Source organism: Enhydra lutris, unplaced genomic scaffold, assembly GCF_002288905.1.
Source record: "Enhydra lutris kenyoni isolate GAN:26980312 unplaced genomic scaffold, ASM228890v2 scaffoldscaffold43, whole genome shotgun sequence".
Classification (NCBI taxonomy): Eukaryota; Metazoa; Chordata; class Mammalia; order Carnivora; family Mustelidae; genus Enhydra; species Enhydra lutris.
The window spans coordinates 3,754,204-3,778,034 of NW_019154127.1; the positions used below are offsets into that span (position 1 = coordinate 3,754,204).

The 23,831-nt window shown below is 42.7% G+C and overlaps 1 protein-coding gene across 1 annotated transcript; it reads right to left on the bottom strand.

The window, feature by feature from the left end:
* Positions 1-4,474: 4,474 nt before the first annotated feature.
* On the bottom strand, positions 4,475-19,038 carry LOC111155826 (chromosome unknown C21orf62 homolog). The gene is made up of 2 exons (XM_022516243.1): positions 18,703-19,038; positions 4,475-5,441 (listed from the first exon to the last, which is right to left on the bottom strand). The coding sequence occupies exon 2, from the start codon at positions 5,374-5,376 to the stop codon at positions 4,717-4,719; it is 660 nt and encodes a 219-aa protein (XP_022371951.1). The 5' UTR covers positions 5,377-5,441; positions 18,703-19,038; the 3' UTR covers positions 4,475-4,716.
* Positions 19,039-23,831: the final 4,793 nt, after the last annotated feature.

Sequence of the window (23,831 nt, forward strand, 5' to 3'; positions counted from 1 at the left end):
ATTTACTCCCCTGTTTTTTAACAGATTGTTAATCTTTTTCTTTCCCATATTTTAGAGTTATCTGTAGCTTCATTTTACTATTATCCTACTTAACATAATAATGTTGGTTAGGAGGTCAGTCTGTAGTATTAAGTAGTAAGCACTTGTTCCAGCATTTGTTTGTATAAAAATAATCTTACAGGGTTTTCCCTATTATAATAGTGATTGTATGTTTATTCAAAAAAAAAAAAAAAACTTTAGGAAATCGAGATACTCCAGAAGGAGAAAATGAAAATTACTTTTAATGTCATCACCCAGATACAGTACCATTAATATCGTAGTGTGTATCCCTCTAATCTTTTTTCCCCCTGCATACCATTTATTAAATTTCTTTCCCTTTTTTACCTCTGCACACCATTTATTAGATTTCTTTTCCCATGAATTTTTGACTTTATTTTTAACATGTGCTGATTTTTTGAAATGGGAGAATCTGTTTTTGAGCTGTTCTTACCACGGTTTTTATTCGTCTGTGTGGTGATGTGCCTGTTTCATTTAAATTGATGAAGCTTTATGATACACTGTGCTCTCTGCAGAGCCAGCCCTCCTCCACCCGTCGGTGCTTTCCTGGAGGCCCCATCAGGTAGCCTGATGGCACTTGTGTGTCGTTCTGAGTTGTGAACTGTGACTACAGACTCTGCTAAATTTAAAATGCATTAGAAATTTGAACAGAAAAGGACTCAGCATAAAACAACTTTTTGTTTTGGAGTCATTTTTCCTGTAACAAATGAGATCAGATCTACAAATGTCTGCTGTAGATTCTGGAGAAAGATCCTGAAGTTATTAGTGAGCAACTCTGGGAAATGGAAATTGATTGCCCTTTTCCCATTTTTAATTTAATGTGTGTAAAATGCTCTTAATAGCTTTTCTTGATTCTTCTGTTCTTCCTTCCTTTCAGGAGCCTTTCATAGGTTCACTCAAGAGTTCTAACCCCTAATTCTTTTTTTCTCGTAAGGCCTTAGATTCCTCACTCCCCCCACCCCCAATCTCCATCCAAGGGCTTTTAGGATCCTGACTCTAGATGTTGAAGAGTGAACTACTGCATGGGAGACGAGGGCAAATTTCCTAAAATTCCCACCTGTAGCTCTGAAAATGAGGAAATAAGGCATATCAATATTGCAAGTGGGGGTGCCTGGGTGGCTCAGTCAGTTGGGCGTCTGACTCTTATTTCAGCTCAGGTCATGATCTCAGAATCCTAAGATTGAGTCCAGTGGCAGGCTCTATGCCCAGTAGGGAGTCTGCTTGCAGATTCTTTCTCTGCCTCTCCCTCTGTGCACCCCCCACCCCCCATGAGCCCATGCACATGCACACATACATACTTTCTCTCTCTCTATATATAAAATAATAAATAAATATTTTTAAAAATACTGCAAGTGATCTTCCACAACCCTGAGGTCATTGTCTTCAGTCCAGTCCTTTTGCATCTCTTCCTATTGGTCAGTGGGGCACTGGGACTCTCTTGCCCTGACTCACCAGAGTGGACCATTAACTTTCCAGAAATTTTGCAAGCTGGTTGTTAAATAGTCATTATTAAAAATTAAATTACAGAAACTTATAATTTATTATATTAAAACACCAAAGATAATCCTCAAAAATCACCACTTCTTTATTATTCTACTGCATTTTACTATTATTTATGCTGTTGAGATTGTTTGTGCCTATTGCATCTGTAGGTAGAAATGCTACCTACTCATGTCCTGCTGTGCATCTTTGCTCAACTCTGTTCAGTGGCTTCTCTTGGTAGCTTTAAATTGGTTATGATGTCAGTATTTACACCACTAACATTGGAAAACACTACACATAACAGGGTTTGATTTGTTGTCTTGTTGAGTGTGCTGGAGAAAATGTTAATAATGCAGGCTAAGCTAAATTTAAAAGTGTATCATTTCAATAGCCTTAACATTCTGAATAGTCCTCCAAGTTAAGTAAATATTCCTCTAGTATTTGAAAAAGATTATTTGGTTCAGCAAAGAATTTCCTTACTCATTGACTAGCAAATGGCATTCCCACAAAAATCTTTGTTAATTTTCCTCTTACTCCTAATGTAAATAAAAATACCAGCCAACATTCACACCAGGAACTATACTCACTCATCAGTCACAATACTGGGTTAGCTTTGGACATAAGAATTTGCCAAAAATCACCTACAGCATTCTTTGGGAATTAATTACATACATACAGTTTATAATAAAGAATACAGTATATTTCATTATCATTTTGTAAACTGTGTGATATACATCAGCAAAATTTGTAATAAATTTATGTACATATGTATCCAGGTACTTTTTTTTTTTTTTTTTGAGAGCTGGTGGTGAAACTTTTACTAGCACACTACTGATCAGAGGTGACTAATGTCCAGCCCCAAGCTTAAGGGGACCACTGACATACAGTGTTCCTGAAGTCAACAAACAAACAAAGAGGCAAAATAGTGTGCCAACATTTACAAATTGTGAGATTTCACACAAAAACCTGAAATTCCTAATTTTTCTGAAGGATGGAATCTGGCCCCATTGTATCCTCCCACAGAGACATTCAGCTAGAACTGAGCTGCTGTGGACCTTTCAGGTGGGGTATATACTCTCAGTTTGCCACTCTTCCCACTGCCTCCTGCTGCCCCCCACCCCAGCCCTCACCCTCCACTGAGCACTGAGTGCCATTTTCCCCCATGTATGTTCTGTGGATTTTTCTCTGTTCCTTATTTATCCTCTGTCAGTGCAACCTGAACCACTTTTTCAGGCCAGAAATAAATCAGGCAAGCTTGATTTATTACTAAATTAACTTTCCTTGTCTATTGATTTAAGTCCCATTGTTCTATAATTATTTCTTACAAGAATCACTTACAACATCTGTGAAAGGGCTTTGAAACTATTCAAAGCCACCAAATGGAAGATAATGCATCTTAAGGTACTCATAATTTCTAAATCATTTAATTTTGTACTTTATTAATAAAAATCCATTAAAATTCAGTTTTTTGTATTTTCAGTAACTAATGAAAGTAAATATATTTATTTTTTGTCCTTTCGCTTATATTCTTCTTGCTTTCCTTTTTCCAAATCCTTTTTTTTTTCCCCTTGTCTTTTTCTCTCACTTTAAACTTACCTCTCAAATACAATATCAGTAATGAGGTCATTGCATTATTCTATTAAAAGTCATACTTTGGTCTTAATTTTAGCCTGATTTAAACACTGACATTATGGACTCATGCTAATTAGCCTGAATGGCCAAATCCCCCACCAATTAAGCAAATGTCGATATTTCAGGTTATTTCAGTCACCCTATGTTAAGGGTAAGAGAAAAATGTGTTGATTGTGATCTGAAATCATCAACCCCAAGACATCCTGTTATTTTATAATAAAATTCTTTCTTACCATTATGACATTATAAATGCAATTATGTTTCTAGTTCCTTGCACTCTAAGTTTGGTCATTTGTATCATAATTGCCATGGATTCTTTACATTGTATCTCAGTGGTAAATTGAGTCTGTGAAGACAATTTTTCTTGGTACACTGAGATCAGTTTCCTTTTTATTTTTTTTTTTAATATGTTGCCTTGGTTCCTTTTGTTGTAATACCTCAGACTACTTTGTGTCAATCATGTCATATAACGTGTCTTAACTTTACAGTTAACATCTGAATGGACTGAGCCATAAAAGTTCTTTGGTTAATTTTCTTTTAGTCATATGAGCATCTTTTCCCATAAGAATAACATTATAAATGATTATTAGATTCCCAGGCTAGCCCCTGGTGGTGTTAAATGCAGTTCTAATGGTATTAATCCAAATTCTTATTTCTGGAGCAGGAGGAGGAAGGGGAGGGAGAGGATGAGGAAAGTGGGAGAAGAAAGGTGAAGTGGTATGGTGGGGACAAAGAAGTAGTCAAAGAAAAGAATGAAAGAAAAGGGATATTAGAGAGAAACTCCCTGCGTTTACGCCTTGCTCTAAGCAAAATTTTGAGATATATGTCATTGATTTTTGTGTCCTCTGGTTTTCATTTCTGTATCACATTCCTCTAAGCTTAACGCTCTCATTTGGTCCTAAGGTCCCACCCCAACCTGACCTGTTCCACTCTTAAAACTCCCCTTTCTCAGCACATACATGCTTGGCAAGTATCGGTCTAAGAGATGTTTGGAAAATATGTTGGAAAATATGAGTCTAGGAGAACCTAATCATTGTGTGGAACTCACAGTCCCAAAGCCTCTGAAATCTATCCTTCCCTTCTTAGGGGAATTCCAGTCACGTAACAAAATGAAGCAGAATAAAGGAAGGCAGTGTTTTGAAGGAAGATGTCTTCCTTGGTGGTCATCCCCGGTGCTCAGTTCCACGAAGCAGTCCTTGGTATTGTCCTTGTATTGCTTTCTCCATATCTGATCTGACATTTCCCCACAGAACCCCAGGAGCACAGACCCAGCTGCTCTCAAGACCTTCTGGACACAGATCATTTTGTTTGGTTGGTTGGTTTTGGGTTTTTTGAGTTTTTGTTCCTTTTTTGTTTTTTGAAATCACTCCCATGGTTGAGCAAAGAGTAGAGCAGGGAGGGCTGGTGTATGTGTGGCTCTGTGGTGAATGGGGGCTGGGCAGACAGGTGAAGTTGTAGGTAAGGATGCCCATGGCCTTGTTCCCAGCTTCCTTGTAACAGCTTCCAGCTTGCCAAAGTTCCTGATGGTTGGCCTCTGTTACAACGTTAGTAAATGAACGTGATGACATAGCTTTCATTGCTTAAAATTGGGAAGGTTTCAAAGTAAGAAAAGTAAGGAAAATTGTTGGCAAGGCTGGCAACGTTTTCAATACTGTATGCTTTTAATGATGATTTCCTGTTGAAAAGCGCCAGATCTAAGAAGGAGATGTACATACATGTTTGCCAACCTCTGGGGAACCACACGGGCTGCTCTCTGGGTTCCCTTTCCCCACCGTTGAGCATGAGCAAGCTCTGCTCTGGTGATAGGCACTTGGCCTGGGTGTTGACACGAAGCCTCTTCAGACCACAGATAGCGAGGTAGTCGGTGGGCAGAGTGTTGGTGCCGCACAGAGAAAGCTTCAGGTCCCGGACCAGCGTGAAGTTCAACAGGAGGCCCAGGGCCGATGCATCTGTGAACCAGATGGTCAGATGGTCACTGTAGCTGGTTTGCTCGAGGGCTAAAGGCAGGACGGTTCTACAGCTGCACATCAAGTTGGCCAGACTGTAGTCACAGTCCTGGACATCTGCAGGGCAGCTGCAGTTCCGGATGGTATTTTCCTTGGTGAAAATCAGCGTGCTGTTCTTCTGCCCTCCCGTGAAGCAGTGGAGAACAAAGATGCCCAGCGCGCTGGCCAGAAGGACCCTGTGCCCAGGAGGTGGTGCCATTCTGATCTCAGCGTGCGTCACCAAGCCTGTGTTTCCCCTTCGTGAGCCAGTTCACTGGAACTCACCTGAAAGGAAAATATGCAGCTTGGTTATCACAGGCTCTCTTTAAAAATATACAGCTTACAGGGAGCCTGGCCAGCTCAGTCGGTAGAGCCCGGGACACTTGATCTCGGGCTCCTGAGTTTGAGCCCCATGTTGGGTGCTGAGATGACTTAAGGGATATGCAGCTGATAGAAAAGGAGCCCCCGAGATAACCCATGGTAACCTCTTCTCTCTCGTAGTTCTATCAAAGGCAGGCAATGCATGGAGCCCAAGTGCAGACACTATCTTTTCTCAGAGCCTCGTGAGAGACAGCAGTCTGTTCATCTGAGACATAAGACTCCCTGTGATGTCTGTTGACAGACTAACACACCAACAGCGAGCAAGACAGTGTGCCCGAGATGAGACCCCGGCGCACCCTGCTGTCCGTGGGCAGGGATCTGTGGTGCTTTGACTGTGCACATTCTCCAAACATCGTCTTTCTTGGACTGAGTACCTGGTGGCCCCTGGAAGATGCACATTCCCTCCTCCCCCTCAATATCGGACTTCCTGGAATTCAGGAGACAAACACGTCCGTGTTGGATTCAGCTCCCCAAGTGCTACCTGTTAAACAACATAGCATGAATACCAGTGAAACATTTAGTTAATGATAAACTTTAATTTCTAACTAGACAAACATGCCCCACCTCATATTAATCTGTTTATAGATCCATTGATACATTCCTGCTCTCCTACAAATGTAAGTTTTAGAGTAGATTTTAACTGTGTTCATAGACAGTGAAAACGCTAATCACACACCAATTAATCACAACGAACTTGCTTATCTGCTCCTTCCCCGGAACAAATGTTATAAACAGATTTTATCAAATAGCTTAGTGTAGGGCTCCAAAATGAAGCAATATATCAGCAGTGATCAATGATCTAAATAAGGTAGGAGCATATGCACGGTTTAAGGAGCAATGCCAATGTCCGATCTGGAGGAAAATGCCCTAGTACCCTGCGTATAGTAGATGCATGGTCTTCTTTTATGGTGAGCTTGGAATGAGACACACGTTATGAAGTAGGGTGCCAGGTTTTCAGTCTTGCAAAAATAATTTCCCCTGAGTTAGCTGACAGCTGACCAAAAGATGCCGAACCAAAGATACCATTCGGTTCTTCTGAACTGACCAACGAGACAATTCCGTTCGTTTGCATGTACAAAGCACCATGGGCATGGCAAAATACTTGGAATGAGATCTCTGACTTGGAGAGTCCACGGCTAGTGACAGGACCCCCACAGGAAGTGCTGAGCAGGGATACACGGGTCAGTCTGAAAGGCTGAATATGTGACAGCAGGAAAGAAGCAAGGCAGACATGCACCACTTAGGGTGCAAGTTGAGGCCACAAGGTGGCAAAGCAAGGCAAAGGGAAGTTCAAGAGGGCAAAGCTGGAAATGCTGGGGTCAGGTGGAAGACGGAGAGCACAAGTTCATCAGCTGGTGGCTGGAGTGCAGGGAGACTCACCTGAAGCTCAACCAATAAACCTGAACAGAAGGTAAGACATTAGTTCACAGCCATCACACTTCATTCATTCAGCAAATGTTTACTGGGCATTCACGGGGTGGCAGGCACTTTGCTAGCCCTGGGGACATAGCCCAGAAGACAACAAGCTTCTAGAACTTGTGTTCAAAAGGACTTGATTCTGCTTCCAGGCATACCTATGAGGACCAGGCATACCTATAAGGACATGCCGTAGCAGTGGGGAGGGAGAGAAAGCAAAGGCAGGACTCAGGTAGGGTTCAGCACGGGCCATGTGCCAAGGTCAAGCAGAAGAAATAAAGATGAACAAGACGTACCCTTGCCCTCCAAGAGCTTATAAGCAGAAGAGGAGGACAAATGAGGCTGAACTGAGAAAGACCCTATTGAACATACCAGTGGTTATAGGAACATAGCAGAGAGATAGGTTAAAGTCCATTTGGGGATCTGAATAAGGTGCTTTATAGTGTTTTGTGTTTATTTTGAAGTTGGCACAGGCTTTTCTGAAAGAGTGTATTCATTGGTTCATTTTGTAATAAAAGAAAGGTCTTTGAGAAATGCCTAGAGCCAGAATTCTTCCTGAACACAAGATTTAACAGTTTTAAATAGTTTTAAAATGTGGTGGTGACTACCCCACTTAGTAAGGAGCAGTAACTTATTAATTACAAGATAATTTTAGATGATCAGTTGTCCTAGATTCCACTGGCGGTTTCTAGGTCTTCATGCCCCAGTAACCCTTTCATCCCAGAACTAGGAAAGCTGTCATCAATGCCAATGGCTTTCTCTGATCCCAGCCTGGAGGGGAAAAGGGAGGTGGAAAAGGTTCTACCCATCAGCCTGGAACCTGGTGAGAAAAGTGCCTACTTCATTATTCCAGATGCTGGTACCATTCAGAGACATGCATGGAAGAAGAAAAGAGGTAGGAAGGGAAACGGATGATGATTTCCTGAAATGAGTGGGGCTAGAGATCATTAAAGGGATTTGTGAGCAACCCCCTGTCCCCTGCATCCCTGGCTGGACCTCAGGGTGACCCCCTCCCTGCTTTTGGATATCAGGGAACTTGAAAGCTGAAACAAGAAGGCCTCCCAATAGGGTACAGAGTGGGACAAATATCCCTGGTAATAAGCTTATGGGGTTTCCAAAAAGATGCTGTTGGACATTTTTCTCCTTCGGTTTTATCCTGGGTAAAAAACCACTTGGTTTTTTAGATTTGTTGAATGTGGATTGTGAACACCCGAGTTTCACTGTGTGTTTATTCATTTGTGGGCAAATTCCAGCCTGGAATTAGGAGAATGGGCACAGATACATCACACTGTCCTTGCCCTTAGCTATGCCCTTGACCGTCATGGGGAAAGAAACTATTTTTCCTCTGGGATTTGCTCATCTTGTTAGAAGGGAAATCAGGATCTACTGGTGACCATCTTGTCTCCAGAAGGGGTGAGCTTGCCTGACAATGAAGCCAACACAGAGAAGAACAGGTACGAAATGGAGAGATATTCCTAAAAACCTTTTCGAGCACTGAAATCAAGCTATGCCTGACATCCTTCCTTGATTTTTGAAATATGTGAACCAGGTTTTTTTTTTTTTCCTATTCAAACCAGTCTGAACTGGATTTCTATAACAAGCAATGAAAAGAATACACTGACATTTGGTAAGCTATCTTTTTTTATTCATTCAATAAACCTTTGTTGAGTCCTCACTGTGTGCTAGCCACTGTGCAGGAAACCTAGAAGAAAGCCAATGAGATCTCCCTCAAGGGGTTATTGCCCAGTGAAAGAGACACTTGAATCGATAATCACAGTACGATGTGATAATCACTATAATAACATTTTGTATAGGGTGTTATGTCTACACCTAACTTTGCCTGGAAATGAAAGATACCATAATAAGCTTCATGGAAGAGGTAGTATCTGAGGAAGGCAGTAGTTCTCGAGTAAAAAAAAAAAAGAAAAAAGTTATCTATGTAATTAGCATAGGGTGATCAGAATTTGGAAAAACCAAAAGTAGGACCGAGAGATTGATGGGCTATGGGGATAGTCATGGGAGAGGGGAGCTGAGGGGTCCTGTAGGGTGGAAAATTCTGACTTGCCCTGACACATTTTCTCAGCATCCCAGCTTTTTGTGTGCTCTATCATTAGGATTTGCCTCCCATGTCCCAAGGTGATCCCCTTCCCCACCCCCATGATGGGCAGGAGCCTAGCAATGTGACGGGTCTATGCTGTTCTGCTGATGTTGTGCTGGAATTTGCCCACAAATGGAAAACTACATAGTAAAGCTAGGGCAAAGGTTGATTCCTCCCTTATGTTGCAGCATAATGCCATTAAGGAGCCATGGGGGTGGGGAGGGTGTGCTCTGCTCCACGTGGTCATGCGGGGACTCAAGCTTTCCTCCCTAGCTCTATCCTCTCCCAGGCCTTTGGATCCTCTGCAGGATTTTCCATTCACACTTCATCGGCCAGAACTCAGGCATGTGGCACCCCTCTCTGCAAGCAGCTTGGAAATGAAATCCAGCACCGTGCCAAAGGAGGAGGGGACAGCCTGCATATTGGTGGGCACTAGAGATTTCTGACATGCCTAAGTTGTAAGACATCATAAATGGCTTTATGCAACCATGATCAACAGGAAGTGTCAATCCACCCAAATTTCTCTGGCAAGATATGGAAAACGATGTATGATCATTAAATCTCTGAGCCTTTAAATCACTGAACATGTTGATAAACCAGGGCAATGATTCAGAATCAGTTCTAATATTCATTTTGTATCACCACAGAAGAAATCTCAACGGCAATTAATACCAGCAATTAGCTACACGAAAGCAAAGATTTCTGAATTGAGCAGATATAGACATCAGTAACTTCAAAACAAATTCCCCACAGATTCTTTCTCAATCTAGGATTACACCCAGTGTTTAGATAATGTTTATACTTGGCTCCAAAAGGAATGTTTCAAAATGTATTAGTTCTGTTTATAAGAAGATATTACTAGTAAGGAGATAGTGTGTCTGTCGGTGGGAGGATACCATTTGGACCATTTGCTCAAAACAGATTTGAAATGTCTTGAATAATGATGTTTTGAACTCTGTAGTCTCAACATAAAAGAGAAAAAATATTATTGTGGAACATCATAGTGGTATTCCCCAATTTTAACAGCAATTAAAAACTAAGAGTGATTTCAGATTTTTAATTCAGAAATGGGTTAAATTGAAATTAGAAGGGATCTTTTAATTTCAAAGGTGGAAAGGCACTTAGAGAAAAGACTCATTTGAAGAAGCTGGGGAAATAAGACCAGACACAAAGGAGGTGCTCCAGCAAGAAACAGATGGTCCGAAAGAGAAATCTTAATTGCATACAGAGGAAGAAAGACAGAAGACAGCCAGGGTCCAGGCACCCCAAGAAATCCACTTTGAAGCCAGAACCTGGAGAGCTAGGCTAGGCTCTCTCACAAATGAAGTTCTCAAAGTGTGTTTCTGCAAAACTCCTTGAAGATTCCAAGGGGGCGAAAATGAGAGAAATTCCAGAAAAGGAGACAATTTAGAATTGGGGGTATATCCCACAAACAGAGAGCTACACCTTACTATTGAAGTGTATTTCATCAAAAAGTTTCCCAGTGTTGCTAACCCTGAGAGCAATAGGATGGCCTCACTTACCCCAGGGGTCTAATGGGTTGCCCCAGGAACTTGGCATGTACTCTGGGAACAAGCAAGTAGGCAACTAATTATAGGGCAGTGGGCAATGTGATTGGTGGGTGCTTATTAAAGACACAGAGTAAGTGTTGGCCAGAAGGGCCAGGAAAGTCTCCCAAAAGGGGTGTTATTAGGGCCATGCAGAGAATGGGGTGGGGAGAAGGAAGGGGAAAGGCTGCAGATAGAAGGGTCACTTGAGAAAAATCCCAGAGACTAGAGTGCTTGGCACATCTGGGAGCCCATGAAGCTGGAGGGAGGGCAGGGCAGGGGTAGACAGGTAGGCAGGGCAAGGTAGACCCTGAACCTTGCCAGCCAGGCTCAGGGTTTTAGTCTCCAAACTGTTGTTGCCGTCCTCCTCTTGCTCCTCCTCCTTCTACCTCTTCTCCCTCTCCCCTTCCTTTTTCCCTTCTTCTTTTTTTTTTCGGAATGAAGAGAGGTTTCTTTTCCTTTTATTTATTTATTTGAGAGAGAGAGAGCACAAGAGCAGGGTGAGGGGCAGTTGGAGAAGCAGTCTCCCCGCCAAGCAAGGAGCCTGATGCGGGGCTTGATCCCAGGACCCTGGGATCCCAGGACCAAAAGTGGATGCGTAACTGACTGAGCCACCCAGGCGCCTCTCTCCAAACCCTTCTGATCCTCACCTCATCAATAAAAACTTTAAAAGCCCCTCCCCAATAGATACAACCTTTCATTTATAAAAAAAAATTATAAATATCATATTTATATATCATCTACATTGTAAGCTATACACAGTAGATTTTTTTAAAATTTGAGGTGAAAAATAATGAAAGTTGGAGGACCTTCAGCTCTACCCTGCTAGCCTGGTTTGCACACTCCCTTGGAAGCAAACACCCCCTTAGGAGGCCCCTGAAAGAGGCAAAAAGGAGGCGCTGAAAGTTTGTAAGCAGGGCAGACCTGTTTAGTTCCAGGTATAAGGAAGGTCATTTAGGTGCCAAGCAGAAATGAAATTGGAGTAGAGACACAGAGAGCACCCTGGGTTCTAAGTAAGAGAACATTTTTCTTTTGTATTTTCTTTGAAGGTTTGCCTCTCTCCATTTGCCGACTCCTTCTCCCTCCAGCCTCTCCAGATAAATCTATTTCAGTATCCGGAATCCGGGGGTGGGTGGAGTGGACCAAGAGAGGAGGATTTGGGAGGCAGGGATGAGGACATAGCTCCTACCCTCCTGCAGGCAAGCAGCTGGGACACCCGCCTGAACTCCTCAGGAGGAACATGTGGCGTAGGAGGCAGGGGATCCAGAGTGGGAAGCACTGGAAAAGCTTTTGGTTTCCTTTTTAGCATCCTAGCCTGGCTTACCTGGGACTCCACTCCTGAAGATGCCCACTCTGTCCCTGACCGCCCAGAGAAAAGGCAGAGTTCACTGAGTCAGGAGCCCCTTGGTGGGTTCATTAGGCTGGCAGTAAGACCAGCTGCTGGCAATACAAGTGACAGGCAAGATTATGAAGTGGCTACAGTAGCTTTCCCATCCCCAGAGTCCATTGCTGTGCCTTCCTCTTAATTCCTTGGTCAGGGCTCATCCAGGTGCCTAGTGTTAAAAACCCACTCTCATATAAGGCTCTAATGGCACATGGCTAAGCCTTCATTTAAATAAACACATTCTTGCTCAAGGGTATTTGCACTTTAAGCCTTATTCCTACGTGTCCCTTGTTAGAGGGAAGGCTAGGATTAAATAAGAAATAGGGGAGAAGTGTGGGATGGAGACTCCTCTCGAGGACCCTAGAACCGAGAGATCTCCTGTTCTCAGGTCCAGTGCCAGCTCATCCGTCGCTGTGCAATCAACCTTCCCAGGCAGGTCAAGGAGGAAGTGCCGGCTCCCCTGTATTATGTGGACGAGATGCTCATGAGAACCCTTTAGGTGCAGGACCTTGAGAAGCTCTTTGAGAAAAAAGATCTTGGGCATTTTTCTTTTCTTTGGCTCTGACCCACAAATGCACCGCGGGAGGCAGGTTACAGATAAAACACTATGAAAGATGATATTAAAGAAAGGAGTGATAGCTTTGATGTTGACTATTTCGAAGTTTGCAATGTTGAAAGTTACATTGATTTGGATCTCTCCTTAAAGTTTTCTTAACTGCGATAAGTGTTGTCTTTTCTTTCTTCTTCACATTCCACAACAGCACACCCCATCCCTGGTATGAGCCACTGAATTTTCACATGCCCTCCCAAGAGTCTGCCTCTGGAGATACCGCTTTGTGCATTCTCTGTTAGTGAAAACCACTCCCTGTCATTGAGCTTGACGCAGTTCACCGTGAGAGGCACAGAACTGAGTTCAATGTGATTCGGAGATGACTGGGATCTCGTTGGATTTATAGAGTAAGAGCTAAATTGTTTGCTGTCCTCTGCTTTATTTCCTCATCCAGAAAATGAGGAACTCAAAGTTCATGTCTCCATGAGATGGCATTTAGGCAAAATTAGGCTCAAGCATGCAATTAGGATCTCAATGGGACACAATTTAAAGTATTTTTGTGATGGTTCCTATTCAACTCACTGTACAGGGAGTACAGTGTGGGCCACTCAGAAATGACTTTCTGAGCCATTTCTCTCAATATGACATGGGGTGATAATTCCTACCACACTAGGATATAATATGAGTAGAGAAGGATGCATGTGGAAATATATATAGTCTATTAGTGCTACTCATGAGTACTGCTAACTAATAGTAGGTATACTATGATATACATAGTATTATTAGCTATGATATTTTGTAATGTCAGAATTATAATGATAAGAGGGATATATTAGCATGCTCTGTCCAGGCATCCCAAAAGCCACCCCAAAGAAATAGAAAGTTACTGGTTCATTCAATGCACTCCTTACATCAAAAATTTGAGTAAAGAATAGATTCAACATAAAGCAAAAATGCTTCTTCACACCATTTTTCTTGTAACAAACAACTCTGATTTACAAACATTCCTCTGTAATTCTGGGGAATGGGAAGCCTCAACATTCTTAGTGAGATAATCTGGTAAATGGAAATAAGTGTCCATTTCCCATTTCTACTAATTCTACTCATTCTAACTTAAATGTGTGTAAAATGTTTAAAGGAGCAGTAGGGTATAGACAATGATCAAAACACGTTCTTCCTGGTCTCTTCTTATCCCTGCTAGATACTGTGGGGGACCGGAGGAGGGAGTGGGATGGGTGAATAAGGGCCACTGGAGGTACATGTCCTAATCCCTAGTACCTGTAAATGCTGTTTTGTAGAGCAAGAGGCACTTGACAGAGCAGATGAAGTTAACGACCTTGAGATGGGGAGATCCAGGATTATCTGGGTAAGCCCTGTGTCATCACAAGGGTCTTCTAAGAGGAAAACAGGAGGAGACAGAAAGAAAAAAGGCAATGTGACCATAGAAGTAGGGATCAGAGTGATATGGCTATAAGCAGAGGAATGCCAGCCCATCCACTTCCAGACGCTGGAAGACACAAGGAACGGATTCTCCCCTGGAGCTCCAGAAGGAATCAGCCGTATTGACACATTAACTTTAGCACAGACTCCTTTTAGACTTTGACTTCCAGAAATGGAAGAGAATGAATTTCTTTTGTTTTAAGTCACCGCGTTTATAGACATGTGTTATGTAGTGATAGGAATCTAAGACAGAGGTTTAAGGAAGCGACAAAACACCCGTATCCAATCACCCCGCAGACCAAACGCACAGGTAACTCTGTTTACAGCTCTGCAGCACTTGCTAGGTATTTCTCATGTCTTACCCCTCTCACTAGCCTGGATTACTGACAAGTTTTGGGGGTAACTAGATCTTCAGCTCCATTACTTATTTTCAGAAATACCAGGCTCAAAACTGTCCAGAGTAGTCATGTTGTGTTGGGCCCAGCCCAGCCTAAACAGATGCATCTGGACCCGTCTCATGAATTCAGAGGGGAGCCTATGGCCAGCAGTTATTTGCATGTGTGAAACTGTCAAGGAAGAAAGAAGGAAACGTGAAGATGATGTGTGAAGGCCTAGGGCAGGGATGAGTGGAAGGACAGGATGGCACCTGTTTCTTCTCAGCCCAGACTAATTAATGCCTTGGGCTGAGTCCAGTGGAGCTGCAGGCAGAGGCTGCCTGGACTTCTCTCAAGAACTCTGAGAGGTGGGGCACAATGGTCCCTTTCTGGGTGACAATGTGTGACAGTGAACTGGGGACAGAGCCATTCTCCCCACTTCTGCACTGAGTGCAGGACAGCTCCAGCACAATGAGGAAGGAGGAGCAGGCAGCTCCATTTGGCCCTTCCAGGAGGACAGACTGGGGATGCCCCTGGTGACTGCTCTCCTATGCCTATGTGTCCCCCGGAAGCCATTGAGTGACATCTGCAAAAATCCCAAAGCCAACCTCTTTGGCTTTGCCATTGACGACCATTTAGATTTGCAGTTGCCTTGGAACTTTCCTGTAACTGTTGGGGACACAAAGCAAAACACGCTCACTTGGAATGGGGACCAGGAGCCCCAAGTCAGAGCCCCAGAGCCCTGTCCTTCCACCTCCCTACACACATCCACCCAGACCTTCCAGGAAGAGTGAGCAGAGTTAGGAAATGTTGATCTCATAGATATTTGTGAGCATTAGAAGCCATCGCCCTAATTGCTCTCAGTTGAGGGACTATAATAGCCCACCTCGCAGACTTCCCCACAACTGAACACTGAAGCATCTAGTTTTGTAAAACTAGCCTGGAACAGCTTTACTCCAATTACTGGGCCTGTATTACATGAGTGTGAGGTTGCCAAGGAAAATGAGTCAGAGTAATCCCTTTGCTAAGAGATGAGAGGAAAAAAAAAGAAAAAAGTCTTGTAAACCTTTACTATTTTAATTACCTGCTTCCAGAACAATAAAAAGGGAGTAAGATCTTCCGCCTAGTGTTGTACATTATTACAGTTCCATAAAGTACGTTGAACTATATCCCCACGATGTAAGACTTAAGCTGTTTCCTTTCATTTGTATTCAACTATTCCAACGATTCGATTTTAGAAGAGTAAGAATTAAATTTTCCTTTAGTGGTTTTAGTTACAAATATTGGGACCAAAAGCAATTTAAACCTTGCTGCTTTCTTTAAAAAAAAAAAAAAAAGATTTATTTATTTTAGGAGAGAGAGAGAGAATCCTAAGCTGACTGTGCTGAGTGTGGAGCCAGACTCAGGACTTGATCCCATGACCCTGAGATCATGACCGGAGCAGAAAACTAGAGTCAGCCACTCAACTGACTGAGCCACCCAGGCACCCCAAACCTTGCTGCTTTCTTGAAAGGCTTGTGTCTTTAAATGCCTCCTGGGAATGATGACTAAAGGTAATGTGGGATTCTGAAACAGAAATAGGATATTCTAAGGAAATCTGAATAAAATGTGGACATTAATAATAATAATGTACTGATATCTGTTCATTAATGGTGACAAGTGTATGTAGCATACATATGTGAGACGTAACAATAGGGGAGACGGAGTGTGGGTCCAGTGGGAGTCTCTGTGCCATCTTCACAATTTTTCTAACACTAAAATGACCCTAAAATAAGTGGGGTTTTTTGTTTTTGTACATCCATTCTTTTGTTGACTGCATGTTAACGTGTGGACTTCAATATTGTCTGTCTGCTGATGATGAACCTGCTCCAACACTCTTCCCTGAGCTTCATGCTCATGTATCCCGCATCTTACTTTATAGCTGAACTTGACAGAATATCCAAGGCACCTCAAACCTAACTTGCCATATACACAACTCTTGATTCCCAGGAGAGTTCAGGCTGCTGGGTAAAGAAGACATGTTATTGTATCAACATTGTACTGCATCAACACTTACAGCTCCTCAGCCTTGTGTTCCCAGGACTAAACCAGCTAAATATAGAAACACCGATAACAGACAATGTACTTCCAAATAAGAGGTGTGGGAGATATGTGGTGTTGAAAGTTGACTGAAATTAGGAACTATGCATATGCTTTATTGATTAATAACAGTTAATAAGTGCTTCTTTGTACCAGGTACTCTTCAAAATACTTTTACATGTTTTATATCATTTAATCCTTGCAGTCAAAGTAAAGGTAGATATATTGAGCCCATTTTTAATATCAGAAGATGGAGAAACACAGAGGTTAAATAGCTTTCCCAAGGTCACAGAGCCTGAAAGACAGGGCTAAGATTTAAACTCAGGCAGCCAAGTATGTTCTAGGGAGTCGTGGTGGAAATTACAGTGTTATTTTCCAGTCCAGACTCATGTTCCTACTCTAATACCTCACATTTTATCACTAGATTCTGTGCCCTTTAACATAAAGGGTGTATAGCAACCTCATGTTAGAGGAATAGGAAACAAAATGAATGAAATGAGTTCCAATAGACATAAACATTTCAGAAACATTTTTAAAAATGAACATTTAGGGGCGCCTGAGTGTCTCAGTCGGTTAAGGGTCTGCCTTTGACTCAGGTCATGATCCTAAGACCATGGGATCAGCCCCGCGCAGGGCTTCCTTCTGCGGGGAATCTGCTTCTGTCTGTCCCACTGCTGCTCCCCCTGCTTGTGCGCTCACGTGCTTTCTCTCTGTCAGATAAATAAGTAAAATCTTAATAAAAAAAGAATATTTAGAAATTAGATTTGAAAATAAGGACATCAGTTGAATGCTGCTTCTGCATGTAGGACACAGATTAATTTGGGGAGTGAGCCAATGGGAAGGCTTAACTAAAATATGTAGCTACTGCCTTCTCTCTTTGACACACGGCGTTGTGAGAATTTGTTCCCCAATGACTGCAAACTCCTCAAGACTTTCCCTTGAATGACTTGGTCTATGTTCAGCTGATCAGAACACTGGGGTTCAAACCCTCCAGCCTGGCACATACACGCATGTCTGTGCTCTTGATCATACACCCATGATCCATGTGGCTTATCTGTTCTCCCCACTAACACAGAGACGTGATCTACTGGACACTGAATTTAAAAAGTTGATTGTGTACTAGCTTTAAGCAATACAAATGCTAGTATGGAAGAGAAAATTGGGAAATCCATCAGCTGTGAAAAAGCACTCTTTTCCATAAATACTTTATTGAACCTATTATTTTCAGAAAATACCCAGTTTCTGTAAAAATTTTTTTAATGAAAATATCTTTTCTTTCAAACATATGGCATTATTTGGTCCAAAGATAAAAGTTAAAAACTTCCCAAAGATCCCTGTTTTCATTAAAAAATTTTTCAAACACATGAGGCTGGATATTTTTGGTAGTTTTTTAAAAACAGGTTTTTACAGAGTATTATGTACAACTCTTCTGAAACATTTCCTCTACTCAGTTCATGCCAACACACTTACTGCTAAAAAAAAAAAAAAAAAACTGTCCTAAAACATGCTTATTAAACGTTAACATTTATGCAGAACTGTGTAAGGACGCCTAGTTTTGACTAAAAAATCCCCATCCTCTTGCCTTTGACTATAGTACTTATCGTATTTTTTCACTTTTAAATAAAGGGACATATTTTTTACCAAGTTAACCAATCCATGAGTAAAGCTCATCTAAACATTCTTCTTATCTTTCCATGTTTTCCATTGAGCAGTGTGTAAAAAAGCAATAAATGTAATGCTGTTAGATAAAAACAGAGCAAAGGAACAATATCAGCTGATGTTTTGAAAGTTCCCAGTTTTCTGTGGGATCACGATAAGGCAAAGAGGTCATTTCTTGTGTGTAATTATGACTTTGCATTGAAGATGGACTGGGAAATAGAGCCAAATATTTTAAATAGAAACAAGCCCAGGTTCCACGGAGATATCTGTTGTATAATATTAGCCTACGTGAGTTTATCTGCTTAGAGACTAAATGAGAAGACCATTTCACTCTTTGCTGAAGACACTGAAAACATTTCCTTTTAAAGGCAGAATCTCAGTAAAGAACAATTCATGTGCCTAGAAGCCTAAACAAAATCGTTTCATGGCGAAAGTCACCCATTAAGTGTACATTTTGTTCAGGAAATGTAATTTCTGTGAGAAGAAGGGGCGCCCACCGTGGCTGTTCACGTGGTCACAGAACTTGCCTGCCAGCCAGCCAGCAGAAATTCTGAAGCTACGAAAAACTGTCTGCCCGGCTAGGCATGCTTTTCAAAAAAGAACAGACAAAGTACTTACATCTCAGAGTTCTACCGTGAGGCTCACTTTTCCACTCTGCAGACCTCTGCCTGATTCTTCACTCCGGCTTGACAGCTGTTTTAATCTGCAAGGCAGGATGGAATGTGTGGTCTTGCACTTGCTGTTCTTTTCCGTTTTCAGAGGGCCAGTGGCCCTGGTCGTTCTCATGGCAACTAGGAGGAAGCTGCCAGCCCACCAGCTTCATTAACCACACAGCAGGACAGAACCTGCCTTGATGAGTCCTGGCCACTCTGGGGGTTGGACAATGGAAAGTTTCCAGAAGAAACTAGGCAGGGTGCTGCTGTATGCTGACCCTGAAGGGCTGACAGTAGTAGGAGAAGTTCTACTTTAGCAGGAAATGGAATGGGCTAAGTTTAGAGCATAGATTCCTAGATGTTTTGTTTTCATGGTTTGTTCCATTTTTTGGGGCTTGAGGGATTGTTATGTATGTAGATGCTTGAACTAGGGGAAAAACCTTCTTGTGGTTGTTTCAAAGAGCAGATGAACACATTTCAACTCCAAAGATGTTGTCCTGTTCTCTCTCTCTTTTTCCAAGCACTTTTTAAAATGTTTAGAGCCACAAAGCAAATAAACATGTAAGAAATATTCTGTGTACCTTAACTGATGAAGGGTCAGTAAATACTGGAGAAATCAGGTGGTGGTGATAGAGGAGGTTCTCACTAATTAAAAACACTAGGGAAAATCAGTTGATTTGTGTTACCCCGATATAGATTATCCACTATTTTAACAAAGAGAGTCCCTCTTGAATGAATTAGGGAAATTCATTCTGTTTATTATTCACCTAGGGAACCCTTACCACATGCATGTGCTGTGCCAAGAGCTATAAGGGACAAAAGGAATTAATGTCATAGTTCTTATCTTCAAGCTATAATATGGAAGGGGTATTTATCTCAGTTGATGGTGAGAAATGTTTGAAGGGAAGTACGAAGAAATCACACAGGAGTTGCAGGAAGGGTAGAGCTACATGTTGGCGGGAAGATTGGACACATCTTTGTAGAGGGGTAGCATCTGATCTGGAGTGGTGAGATGGAAGGGAAAAGGGCAATAATGTCTCATGGAATGAGTCTTTGGCCAATAGAGAATGTGAGCTGATGGATGAAGCCTTCCTCCTTTCTCACCCCATTCAGTCCTGACACCCAGGTCATCTGAGGTCTTAGATGGTCCACAGGACAAAGCAACTCAAGCAATTAAGAATGTTGTTAAAGCAAAGGCTTGGAGATGGCAGAGTACTAAGCCTATTCAGCTCTTTGAAAGCCAGTGAACCACAGTCAGGAGCAAGGGAATTGAGAATAGAGAGAATCCACTATTCCCAGTGGTTAGTTTTGGCAAAGCAAACATAAATGCTACCATATGAGAATAGCGGAACATGGACTTTGGCTCAAATCTTGATTCTACTACCTTTTTGAACATTATTATTCAAAATTCATGAGCCTTGATTTCCTAATCTATAAGCAGGATAGCAATACTTCACTGAAAGGTTGAGGTAGGGATTCAATGAGATGACCTGTGTGGGCAGACCCCCTGAGAATGGAAGAAGGGAAAGCTGACCAAGCATTTGCCAGCCGTCCCAAATTTCCAGAGCGACAGTGGCTAGTACAGGAGTTTGACACACTGAACTTCTATTCCAGGGCCTGCTTCCACTAAAATACCCAACTTACAGAGTCTACAACTACCATTGCAGCTACGGCTCCAGACAGGATTTAAGTTTGACTGATCACGTCTCCTTGATCTGGAACTAAGTCACATGGAGAGAGGACCACGGTGTTTTGTTTAGGAATTGAGTTTGGTGGGGAGTGAGAAGAAAGTTCTGGACATCTCTTTTGTGGGCACGGGCCTCGGCAGAACTGGCCTCATCTGGGAGCAAGCACTGTGGGGGCACAGCTTTCTGGTTGACTTGCTTCCTGGTCATAGCAGATGTGTCATGGCTTGGATCTGAGGTCTGTGGTCCTGGCTTCCGGCTGGAGAAGGTGGCCTCTTACTTCAGCAACTTCCTGACTGTGGAAGAGGCAGCAGCTCCTTCCATAGCTCAATCCGCCAGGGACTTTCTGAGCTCAGCCTACAGTCTGTTCAGCCCTCTCCATGATTCAAGAACTCTCTGTATGTCTTCAGAAACTCCTTTCTATTTAGATCAGTTAGAGTGGACTCCATCCTCTGCAACCAGCCTGAACCCTGAATGACATGCCAGGGACAAGTTCTGGCCAATACCAGCTGAGTGGCGGTTTGCTAGCACTGCCTCCTCTGCTGCTTCTTCCTGTGTGCACACAGAGATTGCAGGAATGTGGAGCAGCCCAGTATCTTGAGGACATTGCTACATCCCCACAGCAGCTCTGTACTGCCCTGTCTGCTGGAGAAAGAGACAGACATTTTATGTCTGCTCGCAGACATTTTATGGCCAAGAGAAACTACCTGAAGCTTTTTCTTTTCTTTTCTTTTTTCTTCTCTTCTCTTCTCTTTCCTTTCCTTCCCCCCTTCCCTCCCCTCCTCTTCTCTTCTCTCCTCTCCTCTCCTTTCTTCTCTTCTTTTTTCTTTTCCACAAGAACAATGCAGACTCCTGAGAGCACATGCAGATAATACTCAGTGCATACTGATACACACCTCTCCAACTTATCCTGCAGAAATAAAGCCAATTATAATTCTGCATGGAGGCAAATTGTGCTTTGTCTTCAAACTTTAGCAACTGCTTTGATTGTTAATTAACATGTTGGTTACCCAAACTCTTTTAAAGCAAAGCCTCAAACACCACTCTTTCCAATAGCCTTTCTCCAGGTATTATCATCCAAAGTCTCTATTACCACTTGCTAACAGAAGGAGCTGGGATGGAAAGGGAGGACCTGAGATGAATCCTGAAGTTGCCCAGGATGATGTAAACGCTAACAGAAGATACTGGTGTCTTCTGTTTGGAGGTGTAACCACCTCCAAATCAACACCAGTATCTTCTATTAGCGTTTACATCATCCTGGGCAACTTCAGGATTCATCTCAGGTCCTCCCTTTCCATCCCAGCTCCTTCTGTGCCAACCTGAATATTCCTCAGTTCACTGCAGGATACTTAGGCTCCTGTCCTCACCTGGGAGCTCTGATTGTGCTCTAGACCTTGTCATTGGCATGTGACCCTGTTCCACGTTCAAGCTGCCACTGTTGCCTTTGTGTTCTTTCTTTCCCTCACTCCTGCTCTGCTTTACCCTCATGGAAACATCTCCACCCACTCTTGACTTTGATCAGTGTTTCCATGCTGCCTTCCCCACCATGCTGATGACACCCCACCCAGGAGGATGCACACGCCATACCATCCGGCCCAGGATTGCCGCCTCCCTGCCACCCCCATCCTGCCTTCTCAGCTCCTGCTGGAGGGTGCAGGTACTCACGGAGAAAATGTGAAGAGCCAGAAGTTCATAATGCTCACTTCAAATGGACCCCTGCCACCAACTGGTCATCCTTCCTGTCTGCTCTTGCCCAATGGCTTTCTTTGATGACCCTCCTCTACTGGGACTGAACGCTCATTTCAACCACAGCACCCTTGTTCTTGTAAGGGGTGCTTGCATCTTATTTTCCTGAGAGGAACCAGTCAGCTGGTCTGGGTTTTCTCATCACCCTGCTCACAAAAACACACGTCTTTAAGAATTTTTTTTAAAGGTTTTATTTATTCATTTAACAGAGAAGGAGAGTAGAAGTAGGGAGAGCAGCAGGCAGAGTGGGAGGGAGAAGCAAGCTCTCTGCTGAGCCAGGAGCTAGATGTGGGACTCGATCCCAGGACCCTGGGATCACAACCCGGGCAGAAGGCAGCTGCTTAACAAACTGAGCCACCCAGGCTTCCCAAAAAACACATATCTTAAACTACAAATGTTTTGGAGCACCTGTTACACACCACTTTGGATTCTTTCAGCCATACTTGTTTTCTGCTCCAGTAACCAAGATGGTAAGCGGTGCGGCCATGGGTCCAACCAGTTGCACATGAAGGCGACCTGCAAGCACCTCTTGCCTTCTATAAGGCTTCTCTGTTTGCACTATGGCTCAGGACTGGGTGGACGACCCCTGGCATCCTCATAAACACAACCTGGAAGTGCTGGGGAGTGAATGCCTCATGGAGTATTCTCTGACCAAGGGAGGATGCAAGCTGATAGACATACCCTGCCTGCTTTCTCACAGTGTGGTGTGAGACGCGTGTCCCATGGCCTCTTAGGTAGCTTGTGTGGGCAAACAATGCAAGAGAACTTCCCAGTGCTTTACTCTTCTTCACTGCTGTTTCTTGGGATCACCATCTCTGGCAAAACATTTGCAGATGTATATTTTTCTCATGTTCATCTCTCTGGGGAAATCAGACTAAGACACATCCTTTGTTCTTCTTTCCAGATTCTAAAATACTCTTCCTCCTTTGAACTAAAGACTAGCCCTTCTTCTTTCCTGAGAGGGTTTTCTTCTATATCAATATCTTCACCTCCTCCAGTAAGTAAAAGCTTGATAGCTTTAAGGGAGGTATCCTGAGAGTTAAAAAAAAAAAAACCCACCTTTTTGAGGACCTCTCTTGTATATAATTGTCTCCATAAAATTAGAATATCTGAAACACCAAAGTGATGTTTTGAGACCCTTAAATGGTTTTATAAAGTACTCTTTCCAGGCCTTAATCTACTTATGCTCTGTGTGGTTCTTGACTATAGGCCAACCCTTCCTTAGTTCTCTGTTGTCATCCATGATTCTGTGATTTTTTTCCTTTGGTGTTTACTTATTAATTACATCATTTCTTTCTCTCCCTATGGCTCTTTTTTCTTTTTCCTCTCAGCACTAAAGCTCATTGCTTGTTTCTGATCTTCTTTTACATTTCTTCTTTATGAATTCCAATCCTCTGTTTCAATTATCCTTAGTTTACCCCCACATGGGGAACAAACTCAACACAGCGTAATTCAACTCAACACAGGAGGGCCATCTTCTTAATACTGGGTAATCTGCCCTCAGCCAGAATGCCTCCAGAAATGAAGGTCTTAACCTCTTTACATGGCAGCTTTTTTCATTTCTGGAGAGCTCTTTTGTGTAAAGTGGTTTGTTATATATGGTTGAATCTGTCTCTTGGTAATTTGGGGACATTGACTGTTTTTTTTGTCCTCCAAAGAAGCA

Excerpts from the sequence above, each read along its gene's own strand:
- LOC111155826 (XM_022516243.1), bottom strand. The coding sequence starts at position 5,376 with ATGGCACCACCTCCTGGGCACAGGGTCCTTCTGGCCAGCGCGCTGGGC.